A 14,244-nucleotide genomic window follows, 5' to 3' on the forward strand; every position below is an offset into this window, starting at 1 on the left:
ACAATAACAAAACAATTACAATTCAATAATTAATCAACTAATTAAATAAAAAAAAATATTACCTTTGAAATCGTACAAGTAAAAAAATCTACGACCTGAATTTTGTTGAGTCCAAGAAGTCTTCAATAGAGCTTCATGACTGCACTTACAATATCAAAAATTGTTATCACAAAAAATTGTAAAAGATGCGCTCGACGTTGTCAAGTTCAGTTGGAAAAAATGAAAAAAATATGAAGAAAAGAAAGAGCAAATGCAAATAATTTAAAAAATTTGGATAGATAAAAAAAGATGACGATGAAGAAGAAGATTTGAGAATTTAGGTTTAAATTTTAGAAAGAAGATGAATATATAAGACATTAGGGAAAATTGACCGTTGGGGGCAAAATCAGACGCCAAGTCAGTAAAAAGTGCCAACCTGATATATTTGTGCCTATTTTATTTTACGTGTTTAAAATGAACATTGTCTACTTGATGCTTATTTTATTTTAGGTGTTTGAACTGAACACTGTCGATGGGTTCCGCCTTTTTTATTTGAATTCATTTTCACTTTTTTCACATATAGTGGCAATTTTTTTATGTCCAATGAAAGTTGAATTTTTATAATACAACAGATTCTCCATCCGTTGTAACAAAAATTCTACCTGTTCTGACATATAGTTTATTTGTTGCAATAGGTTGGTCATCAGTTGCATTATGTCGGTGTTCCTATCTAAGTCTATCTGTTGCAGCAGTGGGAAGACCTGTTTGATAAATTCTAATAGATTACCTACCTGTTGCAACATATGTCAAATCTGTTCGATATTTTATAACAAATGTTCTGTCTGTTGCAACAGATACATTATCAGTTGCATTATTTGAATGTAGTATTCCATTTCAATTAATAAGTTCAAATCTAAGGAAAAAATAAAATTCATAGACAAAATAAAATAAATCGAAGCCTTAAAAAATTTGCTGAAATAAAATCAATGAATAAATAAAATTTAAAAATATTGTTATGGGTACAGATCCAACAAATACATCAATAATTTAAGTATTGATGACAAGGATTCCTAAGGAGGGGTGAGGTTATTACTTTGACAGACTCAATCTATAAAGATCTACTCAATATGGACAAGTTGTTCTTCATCCAGTGCTATGGAATTCGGCTTTTCTTGTTGTGGATCTTTATTGTCTCTTACGTACGGTTTCTGCGCTTTCTATTCTCCGTATTTTCAAAAAAAGAGTAGAGTAGCATATTGTCAATGTTGTTCAACAGTAGCTTCTACATCCACCAGGAAAGCCAGAATTGGTCAATGCTAATCACAAAGATACAACAAAATGGAAATGGATAACTCATCTGCTCTAGCAAATCAAACAGGTCTTCCTCCTATTTTAAATTGTCTCAAATAGATTATATTTCTGTTGCAACAATAAATCAACTATTGGATCAAATTTCTACATGAGGAAGACCTGTATGATAATTTTCAAAGGATGAACCATCTGTTGCAACATGACTCATATGTTGCAGCAGATAGGTCATCTGTTGGTACAAATAAAATTGGTACGAAGAGCTATTTGATTTGCTAAACTAGACGAGGCATATGTCGCAACAGGTGCTTTATCTGGTGCAACAAGTTAGTTAACTGTTGCAACAGATGTATATATCTATTTGATAATTTTTAGCAGATGTGTCATCCGTTAAAATAGAAATGTGTCTGTTTGTTACTTAGTTGGAAGACATATATATTCACCTTGTTCAGCTTGTGATGCTTTCCTTTGGACATTGTACATTGCTCAGTGCAACACACGGACAGAGGAGTTGTAATTTCGCTCTTTTGGGTACTTGATAATGCCTTGAAAATCACTTTCCTTCTCCTCTTAGCCTCAATCTCTAATGGATTGGCTGAAAATAAATTCTCTTTGATGGAATGACACCCCTCTTAGATGTCAATTCCTTTAGAGAAGTATTTAATACATTAATAACATTAATCACTACATCATGTTTCGCCCTGCAGTCTTGACATTTGCAGTCAGAACATTCGCTTGGAGAGGCAAAATTTGTATAACCAGTATAATCATACTCATAATAATTTATTTTAAATACTGTAAGAGGAGTATCATTAGTACTAACAGCAGCACAACTACTACCACCAACAGCTCTATCACCACTATGACCATCAACAACAACAAATACACCCTCCAAAACTATTTTTCTTGTAATGGTTGTTGCTCCAAACAATTCTATTTTTATTTTTTTGATGACTTTAGGGTCTGAAAAAGTTTTCACAGGTCGTAAAGTAAGAAAAAATGGCATCTTCAACTCTCGATTGGTTGGAACTAGCGACGGATGCACAATCTAACATAAATCATTACATATATTAGAATGATTATTGGATTATTCAAAAAATTCATTAATTAAAATAAAAAATTAATTATAATTATACTTACTGCATCCTTCGGGGGGTTAAAGAGATCATGAAATTTTGTATTTTTATTAGTTTTGGCCGACAACCATCTCAAGATTCTTGGACAGAAAACTTCTTTATGGTAGTTCACTTGTTGTCTCAAATGAGGAATGGCTTCAAATGCCCAAGCCTATAAAATAATGCCAATAAATCAAAACCATTATTGAGTAAAAAAATGAATGATATCATAATACAATAAAGAAACAAAACATTTACTATGAAAGCCCATGAAAAGCCATACAAGTTGACTGTATTTGGCGCTAACGGAGTCAAAAATTATTGGACAGTCATTTTGAAGCTTTCATAACCCCAAGGATAGCTGTTAAATGCCTCAAGATCCTCGGAGAGCTTTATTAAACCAACGCTTATGTTGTTAACGTCTCTCGCCAAAAGAATATTATGTACAAACCAAACCAAGAATAATGAATGCTTGTGCTTTTTTTAAAGTTCTTTACCTTTCAACGCTTCTATCAAATTTTTATTTTTGAAGCTTGGAACAATAATGAACACCAGGTCATCATGATCACACGACTTGCCATTGCCTTTTTTGGGTGTGCGGGATGTTTTTTGGGGTTAGAATAGGTATAACTTGAGAAGGAGGATAACATTTTAGTCCAGTAACCAACTAAAACAAACAAGCATGCCATAGTAATTTATCCACACCTCATCCATTTTATCTTTGTTTTCATACATAAACCTACGATTGAGAAGTTCATATACCATTTTATTTGGAAACAAGCACTGTTGTCCTCCGGCAAATCAAGATATTTCCAAAGTAGCTATCCATGAAATAAGCATCTAATTTTTGTTCTCGAAGTATTTTTCTGAAGGCGTCGAAAGATTTTCCCATGGCTGACTTAACCATAAAATCACACGCTAAATCTGTGGCACCATCTCACTACATTCTCATAGGATAACGATCAATGCTGAAGGTTTTGACCAACTCTTCAGATGAAGGGCTATTAGCATTTGAATCATCTCTTTTGAAATATTCCTCCTCCCCGCGTTCATCATATTCTGCTTCTGATTGAGATAACGCTTGTAAAGTAAGCTCATAGAGTGGTGGATGTAGCCTAGCTGCTTCACTTGTTCCTTTACTTAGACTTGATTCGGCTTCTGTAGTTTTGGGAGCCATATTATCTAAATTTAACAAGAATATAAAAAAGATATTATAGTTGATTAATGCATCATTAAAATAGGGATAACAATAAATCTAACAAGCAAAATAGTAAAATAACAGTTCCAATAGATCACTTATCTATTGCACCAGGTAGTATATCTATTGCTGCATATAACAAACCTATTGCAGTGGATGGGTAATCTGTTAAAACTATACAAAATGTATCACTCATCTTTTAAGACAGATGAATGGTCTGTGCAATAAATCACACATTGTTGCAACATGAGTGATCTGTTGGAGCAGTTAAATAACCTGTTGCAAGGGATGAGTAATCTGTTGCAATAATACAAAACATATCACTCATGTTGAAAAAAATAAATGGTCTGTGCAGCAGATTATACATCTATTGCAACATCATCTGTTGCAATATATAAGTGATCTGTTAGAACAGTTAAATAACCTGTAGCAATGGCTGAGTAATCTGTTGTGATAATACAAAACATATCACTCATCTATTGAGAAAGATGAATGGTCTGTGCAATAGATCACACATCTGTTGTAATATATGAGTGGTTTGTCGAAACAGTTAACTAACCTGCAGCAACGACTGAGTAATTTGTTGTGATAATATAAAACATATCACTCATCCATTAAGAAAAATGAATGGTCTGTGCGACAGGTCACAAATCTGTTGCAACACATGAGTGATCTATTAGAACAGTTATCAATGGTCAATATTATTTAGATTTCTTCCAACATTGAATTGTCTATCACGGCATATGAATGATCAGTTGGAAAAATTATGTCTTGAACATGTCTTGTTGGAAGAGTTGATACGATTTTATCCAACAGGAGGTTCATCTATTGCATCGAATCATTAATATAATAGTTCTTTCGTTGCATTAGATGGTTAATCAGTTGCATCAGATTTTTTATCCGATGCTTAATCTGTTGCAATATATGTTTAATTTGTTGCATTGGATATTTAAATTGTTGCATCATATGAGAAATTTGTTGCATCAGATGATTAATATCTTGTATCAAAATTGTAATATGATGGTTCCTCTGGTGCATCAGATGGTTGATCTGTTGCATCATCTAACAAATATATTGCATCAGATGGTTAATATATTGCATCATATGACTAATCTATTGGATAAAACAAAAAATAGTAGCACAATTTTGTTCAACGGAAAAACAACAATATCGCCACTTTTACCAAGAACAAGAAAAGAACAAATCAACCCAAATCGTTGTTTTATTTTTATAAACACAAACAACAAAAATCAAACTTCAAAAAAATCAACAAACAACAAAAAATCGTAATTCACTTCGAAAAGAGGAGAGAAGAAATACCAGAAATTAGGATTTTATTCAGACCACATTTCAAATTAAAGCAACAAATATTGAAATTGTTAACCAATACTATAAGAGAAGTTGGCTCAAGTTCCTCGTTTTCTTCAAAACTAAAAAGGCCATAAATTTTTACCTGTGAAAAAAGAAAAGGAACGATGATCAATTTGAAATTGTTGTGGTCGGAGAGCAAGGCTGTCACGTCGATTGAAGGTTGAAGAATTTAAAGTTGTTATGGCCGGAGAGTAAGGTTGTCACGTCGATTGAAGGTTGAAGTCGAAAAGAAACTCGAAGCCCAACTATTTATCGTCGGATGTTGAAGTTGCTGAGGATTGAAAGGAGAAATTTGCAGAACTGTTGGTTGGGAGAGAGTTAAGATAAGCTATCGAGAAAGATAAGAAAGACTGGTTGATTTGGATTGAAGAGGGGTGTGGGTTGGTTTGATTTGTATTTTTGAAAAGATTAGAAAGTTTTAAAAATATTAATCAAGTCCACAATTAACTTAATCAAGTTTTCTAATGATCTTTGACCCTTTAAGTTAGTCAATGTCACCAACCCTTCATTTAAGACTTAAAAGACACCTTTCCTTCAATTTTCTCAAGTAACTAACAATTTATGTCCTAAAAACTTTTTCTTAAGAGGTGTGCCATATCCCAACAATTCTATTATTTTGGAATGGAGGGAGTAAAAGAAAGGACAACTAATTACATTGAATATCCTTAGCTATCTCATCTTATGTACTAAATAATCCATAGAGCTTAAATCCCGAATCCATTTTTAGACCTACACAGACACACAAATATCCATATACAGAACAGAGTTTCCTATTTTAAAAGCTATATTTCCTCATTATAATTTATATCTCCACCTTAACATCTATGAATTTTGGAAAGATTGTGGTCTTGTTTAATCCTAGCATCTCAAACTTGGTCCAACCTTACAACTGCTCGTCAATTCTATAAACAAAACAAGGCAAATTGCTGGAACAAATAGACTTATAAAATTTGACAACTAACTCAAGGCAACTACATCTCTTCTTCAGTAAGTATAGAACCTATACTATCTGTAATAAGATGCGATGATGTGAAGTATAACGATTGTAAATCAGGTTACAAGCAATTCATGCATGCGCAAAAAGTTAAATACCATGAATAAGCATCATATAAGTTGAGGTTATAATCATGTGAACACATTACATCTTAGAAAATTGAATATACCACTGATATAACATTGAGAAACATTGAGATTTTATTAAACATTAAACAAATATAACTTATAAGTCTTTGAAATACCTAAAAGGAAGTCGAAAAAGCTAATAAACATACTATTTCAAGTGTTGTTTACTTCAACCTATACTATCAAGCATGGATACAAATAGTTGTATTAGAGAGTCAAATCTTAATTAAAACTTTAATACATGCACAAAAACGTTACTAACTTCGTTAATTCAGAGAATAACTTTGTTAATTCAGAGAAGACTGTTAGAGAGAGATACTTATCATATTGTCACATGTATCAGAATTAGGTGATTCAAATAAATTTGAAGATACCAGTTGAAGCCATTACAAATGGTTTGCAAAGAGCACTTCTTTGATTTTTTTACTGACGTAACTCTCACTAATAAAACTTTGCCCCTGCAAGTATAGAACCGAAAAGTGAATCACCATCTCTCATACCACAAATTTCAGTAACTAAATCAAAAAAAAAAAAAAAAACTTTACACAATTAAAAAATATCTGAATAAAAAAAAGTTGTGAAACAACACAAATTGCCTAATGTCATTCAGTGAGAGACAAAATTCAATTCTCAAATATTATTTTTTCACTTTATTAAAATCAAAGAATTCTAAATCTAATACAGAAGTATCCCAAGTAAGGAAAAAAAATCAAAGAATTCTAACCAAAACATTTGTAAAATTCTTGTGTCATCCCTAGAAAAAAAGTTTTTTACACCCAAGTATAAAATTGAGTCTTATATTTTAGGTAAACAATTAAATGTCTAATTAAAATTTAATAAATATACTTAAATAATAACTTTTTAAAAAATAGTGAAAAAATAATTTTGTCTAAACCAGAGAGTTTTAATGAAGGGAAAAAAATTCAAATTACTTTTTCACACTTTTAATGTATTGTAAATGTAGATGTAGATGTTTATTTGGGGCATAAGTTTAGTAGATATAACTTGTGCCTTAGACAGATAAGTTGAGGCATAATATAACTTGTTCCTTGGAATACAAGTTCGTAGTATTTATTTCTTAAGGCAAAAAACTTTGTTGGGCACAGGTATATCATAAGAAATTCGTACATGACCTTCTAAGGTATGCTTACGTTTAGAGATTTTTTTTTTGTTTTGCAAATATTGTTTGTGTTATAATATTTTTATATTAGGGGTAATTTTGTTGAGGTGTTTATTACTTAAAGTGGTGAAAAATAAAAATTAAGAACCACAAATTTAAGAGAGAAAAATCAAAGACTACCAATTGTTATTGATATTGTTCAAAACAAAAGAAAAAAAAAAGATATTTCGTCCAGAAAGATTATTATCTTCTTTTTGTTTTCCGGAAGACGGTAGAGTCTTGCGTGACTAAATGAAAAGAAAAATCTAAGTATTAAATATTACATGCTGAGCAAACAATTTAGTTAAAGACTTTTGAAACTTAGGCAGAAAGTAATATTGCGTGACTGTACCTACACTATCCAATCCTAAGTTTATTCGAATTTGGTTTGAGTTCTCTATAAATAAGTAATAGCATGAGGCTTTTGCATGTAATGTTATCATTGTTTAAGTGTGAATCTTCTAAAGGCTTGTGTTTCTTTTGATTGTTTTAGTAGACCTTAAAATGCCTTCAGCAAGTCCTGATCCAGCCGAGGAAGAAAGGGAACCATTCGCTGAAGTTGATCCATCCGGGAGGTTTGGCCGATACGCTGAGCTACTAGGCCATGGTGCAGTGAAGAAGGTCTACAAGGCATTTGATATAAGAGAAGGCAGAGATGTTGCGTGGAATAAGATCAAATTGAGCAAATTTAGCGACGCGCCTTACATCATCAGTAAAATCCATTCGGAGGTCGCGTTGTTGAAGAACTTGAAGAATGAAAACATCATAGTACTTTACCATTTCTGGAAAGAGAAGGAACATAACATCCTCAATTTCATCACTGAGGAATGTGCCTCTGGTAATTTGAGGGACTACAGGAAGAAACATCGTCGCGTTTCAATCAAGGCGCTGAAGAAGTGGTCTAGGCAAATACTACAAGGCTTGGATTATCTACACACTCATGACCCTTGTGTCATTCATAGAGACCTCAATTGCAGCAATATATTTATCAATGGGAATGTTGGAAAGGTAATGAACTGATCATTCTATTTATCTTCAGTTGATGTGCAATGAAAGCTGTTGAATGTTTAGCCTAAATCCTAATTACTGTTTCTCTCATATAAAGTTATTGAGAATTTCAGAGATCTTAATTAATCCTTAAAAGTACATACTCACATAGGATCCACACTGAATTCTGATACCCGTACGAGTTTTGTAGTAAGGAAAGGAACGTAGGAGTTTGTTGCTAGTATTTGACCAAATAGGATCATCAATATTGCTTTCTAGAACGCTCTGTAACACGTTTTCAACAAAATTAAAATATCTTCATTTTGAAATTCTATTGGACTCGACCGGAGTAATGTAATATAGGAATCATCTTTGTTGAAAGGTTTCACCTGAACCCAATATATTTTGACACAGCTCAGACCCATGACACACATTGGCTTTGGCTCAACAAACCTCATGGATTTGCCCCCAGAGTTATGCCATCATCGAACCCAAGAGCATGCATATCATGTGTATAAGATTTGTCTATTGATCTCACAATTTCCGACAAGGAATATATATATATGTGTGTGTCTAGATAACCACTAAAATCTCAACAATTACAAAATTGTGAACTCAAATCCCACAACACAATTGAGTTTACTGCTAAGAATTAACCTTAAAAAAGCTTGAACGTATCAAAATTAAAATCTTGAATCCACCTCCGCCTATGACATAGCAAAGTGCTAAATATCATAGTTCTTATGTTTATGCAGGTAAAAATTGGTGATCTTGGGTTAGCTACAGTTGTAGGGAAGAGTCATGCCGCACATTCATTGCTAGGGACACCAGAGTACATGGCACCAGAGCTATATGAGGAGAACTATACAGAGTTAGTAGATATTTACTCATTCGGAATGTGTTTGATAGAAATGGCTACTATGGAAATACCATATAGTGAATGTGACAGCATAGCCAAGTTATACAGGAAGGTGACATCAGGAATAAAGCCTCAAGCTTTCAACAAAGTGAGTGATACAGAGTTGAAGGACTTCATTGAAAGGTGCATTGGACAACCAAGAGCAAGACCGTCTGCTGCTGACTTGCTCAAGGATCCTTTTCTTTCTGATGTTGCTGACCATGAGGATGATCTCAATTGTTGATGCCCTTTGTTTAAGTATGTACAGTTATTTAAAGTATTATTCTTTGTCGCTCATGCTTATTCAAGAAATCATATCTTTAACGATTTATGTTATAATGCTACTATATACCCAAAGACTTTTACACGATTAGTGTAGTCAAACATATTATAGCAGGTTAGCTAAGATTTTTACCAAGTTATGGAGCAATGTTTATCATAAAGATTTTTTTTTATTGACCTTATAAGTGAGCTAATTGTGTAAATATTTTTGTTATCTTCACTGCATAAAACTTATCAAACTTTTCTTGAATCCGATTTCAAATCTATCATTGATCACCGACCAGGTACAAGAAACAGCATTGGTGTCTCACCCTCTAGTATAAATTTGTCTCAGTATTGGTATTTTCTTAGAATAATTTTTGCTTCTTCGTATCTGAGATCTAGACAGTACATAAGTTCCATATTTCAACACTTAAATCAGATTAAGTACTCAAGTTTAGAGTTACATAGTATTAGAATTCTCGAAGTAGAAGGGCTGAAAGTAATACAAAACTGGTCAAGTTAAGGCACCAAGTGTCAGTCCGCTTCACCAAGATTTGGGGCGTGGCCTTGAGCTAAAGTGCCACGAGATGAACTGATGATCAACAGTATAACTAACTTTGTAGAGTAAGAGCGGAAATGGAGTCTTTCTTTCTTCCTAGAGAAAATGAAGTATGTCAAAACACATAATCCTCATAATGTGTGTTTTAAGGTCAAATTTGAATCAATAAGTAGAAAAAGAGTATTTTTGAACAATTTCTAATATATTAACGTCATTGTTGACTCTTCCTTTTTCTCTTTATTAAGTTTCAAATTTTGTATATTAATGTTGTTATATACATTGAGGTCATTGTTGACCCTTTTCCTTTTTTTTTTCTCTAAAAAGTTTGAAATTTTGAATATTTATGCTGTTGTATATAATAATTGTCACAAAAAGAAATAATTGGTGTCAGGGGCGGAGCTACCCTTTGCCGAGGGGCTCGTCCGAATCCCCTTTGACGAAAAATTATGCTACATATGCATGGTTAAAATTATTTTTTATGTATATATATTAGATGTTAAACCCCCTTCGGTTAGTTCGTATGTTCACTTATGAACCCTCTTAGTAAATATTCTAGCTCCGCCACTAATTGATGTGCTCACGAAAAATTATGTTATATATGCATGGTTAAAATTATTTTTTATGTATATATATTAGATGTTAAACCTCCTTCGGTTAGTTCGTATGTTCGCTTATGAACTCTCTTAGTGAATATCCTGGCTCCGCTACTAATTGATGTGCTCATTGCTGAATTTATATTCTACACTCATTAACCTAAAATGTTACTCTTCTATTACTTTGCTTACGTAAGTTACTCTTTACGTCAAGGCTATTAGGTTGTAACATAATTAATTGTTGGTTGGTTGTCTTGTCTTGTCTTGGGAAATTCAGTGAATGGGAAGTGTTTTTGGGCACGGGTGGTGCATGACATGAACTATTTTTATGACGCAGTTTAATTTGCTTTTTGCATTCTGTTATGGTGACAACCATATTTAGGCCACGGACATTTGTATTGTAATGATGGAATAATAGATATTTTTGTTAGAAGATATTTGAACCTTCACCTTTAGCTGCCATAAGACTTCTAACTTTTACAAATATATTCACATGCTTGCCCTAGCTTTTCTCCAACTTGCAAAATAATAATATAAAATATTTCTTCAACTTGCAAATGATCTAGATGACCAATTTTTAACTAATTAATTTTATGAAAGTGGGTAAAAAGGAAAAGAGACTAGGAATTATATAGTTAAGAAGAGTGACTATGAATTATAATTAACTAAAATTTAGATTAAATAGAATAATTATAGGCTTATATTTACTGTTTATGTAGTTTTTCCAAATATTAATCTTGATTTTTGATATTACATTTTTTTCACTCTTTTGGAAAAAGTTAAGTTGCAACTTCAATCTTAAAAGTAATCTTGGAATCTTTAATTAAAAAAAAAAAATCATTGATACTGAATCAAAATATGATCATGAGAATTAATTATATAACCGATCCTAATCTAGTGTTTGTTATTTTATGGTGTTTTGGGTACAAGAATTTGTATAAATGTAACACCAACTTCAACACAAGTTCTTGTATAAACAAGAACACCTATAAAGTTCTTTAACACCTTCAACACAAAATTACTGATAATTTATCCAAGAAGTATGTTTATTTTCAGAAATAAGATGAAACAGAATTTGTAAGGCCAAGTCTCCCGACTTTACGGAGTGTCCTTAAGGAATAATTCCCCCTCACTATATCTGAGGTTAAGGAATCTCCCTCCCAGGATAAAATGGCCTTCAATCCGAACAATAGCGGTACCTCAAATTATTGGATTCAGCGAACTCACTCAACAGCTTAATGATCACACAGAGTTTTTGTTAATAACCAGAGAGTTTTGTTGTCAAAATTGATTTTAATACTTGAGGAAAATATCAGGTATCTATAGCCTTAAGTGTATCCTTTCAGAAAGGATGCATTGGTTCAGCTGAAAGGCACCTTTTCTGCAACCGTCGCGTCCCTGCGTTGGGACTGCGCTGAACCTGCGCCCGAAGTGCAGCTATAGGTGACATTTTGCAGTTTCCAGTGAGAAAATGTGTTGCTTCTGCGCTACAAGTCGTGTATATGCGTTGCGGATGCGGTCGCATATCACCCTATAGTGCGAAATAGTGTGCCTCTTCTCAAAGGGTCTCATCCCTTGGTGATGTGCGTTACGTATGCGTTAGCATTGCATCCGAAATGCGCCTGCACTTGGAGAAAATTAATACTATCAGATTTTGGATTAAAATTTCACTTGTAAACAAGTTCCAAATAAATTTTGTCTAAAAAATTAGATCTCATCGATCGATCATTTTCCAAATTCAAATCCAAATCCAAAGCTGAGCCGAGCGAGCGACGACGGCGACGACGCGAGGCATCACCTAGTTCTTGCTTTACTATCCATGTGGAGTTAGTGTTTCTCATTATAAACACTTTCAAGTTCTCTTCTCCTACCAATGTGGGAGAAATAAGTGAACTTTCTAATTTGGGAGTACACTTTCTAAATTAGTGTCTCCCTTTTCCCCACCATTTTTCCTCCATTTTCCATTCACATACACCTTGAACCTAACAATCCCCCACATGAATGGGGAATGTCTATCTTTTGAAGAATTTACGGACAAGCATGTGATTATTTAGCAAAGATTGATTGCATCTTGATAAGTAGGTTTTCCTTTGAACTTTCCGTAGTGAACATGTATCGGATGCACTCGGTCAATCAATAGATTTGATATCTTTAAACCTTCGAGCTTTAATGTACACCTAGACAACATATGTCACACAACCAGCCTTTCACTTTTTATGGTTCTCATGGTTTTATTCTTTTCAGCCATGAACACGTCCCGATTTCATGAGAGCTTAGAGAATAGGCCTTTACTAACATTCTCTTTGAATCGGCTTTCACTTCGGTCTCACATAGGTGATTTCTAAACATTAAATCCTATAGATTAAACTATTTGGTCAAATCTGTCAAATTTAGATAATTATTAAAAGACTTTTCACTTTAAGTCTTATCCGTGTTTACTTTACATTGTCTACATCATGGGAATGGGTCGGGTAGTTGACAATGTTGAAACTGTCAGACACAACTTTGTTTGATCTCTTTAAACCTAGTTCTTGGGATTTTCAGTCTGCTAGGTAGAGTTACCGCTATGCTGACTTGTCCTAGGCCTTAAACTCATTCCCTTGGATGTTCTTTCCACTCCTTCTCTAGATAGGGCTTTTGTAAGTAGATCCGACACATTATCTTTTAACTTCACATAGTCAACAATAATAATTTCACTAAAGAGAAGCTCTCTAACAGTATTATGGCTCCTTCTTATGTGATGAGATTTATTTTTATACATCATGCTCTCTGCCCTACCTATTGCCGTTTGGCTATCACAATGTATACATACTGGTGTCACTGGTTTGGGCCAATAAGGAATATCTTTCAAGAAATTCTAGAGTCATTCTGCTTCTTCACCAACTTTATCCAATGCAATAAATTCAGATTCCATTATAGAGCGAGCAATACATGTCTTTTTGGATGATTTCCAAGAGACTGCTCCTCCACCGATAGTAAATACATATCCACTTGTGGATTTTACTTCATTTGATCCGGCGATTCAATTTGCATCATTATATCCTTCAAGTACCGCGGGATATTTATTATAATGCAAAGCATAGCCTTGAGTGTATTTAAGATACCCCAAAACTCATTTCATTGCCATCCAATGAGTTTGTTGGGATTACTCGTGTACCAACTCAACTTGCTAATAGCACATGCTATGTCTGGTCGTGTACAGTTCATTATATACATTAAATATCCCAATACTCTTGCGTACTCCAATTGTGAGTCACTTTCACCTTCATTCTTTTGAAATGCAAAGCTCACATCCAAAGGAGTCTTGGCAATACCGAATTCCATATACTTAAATTTGTCAAGTACATTTTCAATATAATGAGACTGTGATAATGCGAACCCTTGTAGAGTTCTATGGATTCTTATACCTAAGATCACATCCGCAACTCCAAGGTCTTTCATATCAAACTTGCTCTCGAGCATTCGTTTCGTTGCATTTATGTCAGAAATGTCTCTACTGATGATCAACATATCATCCACATATAAACAAACAATGACTTGGTGATTCAGAGTGTCTTTAATAGAAACACATTTATCACATTCATTTATCTTGAACCCTTTTGCCTACATGGTTTGGTCAAACTTCGCATGTCATTGTTTAGGTGCTTGCTTTAGACCATATAGCGACTTAATAAGTTTTCATACCTTATTC

The 14,244-nt window shown here is 33.4% G+C and overlaps 1 protein-coding gene across 4 annotated transcripts; it reads left to right on the forward strand.

The window, feature by feature from the left end:
* Positions 1 to 7,117: 7,117 nt before the first annotated feature.
* Positions 7,118 to 9,590, forward strand: LOC107877206 (probable serine/threonine-protein kinase WNK11). Of its 4 annotated transcripts, none has more exons than XM_047415272.1 (3): positions 7,118 to 7,234; positions 7,746 to 8,260; positions 8,995 to 9,590. In XM_047415272.1, exons 2-3 carry the CDS (start codon positions 7,757 to 7,759, stop codon positions 9,379 to 9,381), a joined length of 891 nt encoding a protein of 296 aa, XP_047271228.1. In that variant the 5' UTR covers positions 7,118 to 7,234; positions 7,746 to 7,756; the 3' UTR covers positions 9,382 to 9,590. The 4 variants fall into 4 exon arrangements, with proteins under 4 accessions (XP_047271228.1, XP_016579391.1, XP_047271229.1 ...); XM_016723905.2 differs by having other exon boundaries at positions 7,125 to 7,234; positions 7,749 to 8,260; XM_047415273.1 differs by lacking the exon at positions 7,118 to 7,234 and having other exon boundaries at positions 7,383 to 8,260; positions 8,995 to 9,110; positions 9,207 to 9,590.
* Positions 9,591 to 14,244: the final 4,654 nt, after the last annotated feature.

The sequence above is a fragment of the Capsicum annuum genome, chromosome 7, assembly GCF_002878395.1.
Source record: "Capsicum annuum cultivar UCD-10X-F1 chromosome 7, UCD10Xv1.1, whole genome shotgun sequence".
In the NCBI taxonomy this organism is placed as follows: domain Eukaryota; kingdom Viridiplantae; phylum Streptophyta; class Magnoliopsida; order Solanales; family Solanaceae; genus Capsicum; species Capsicum annuum.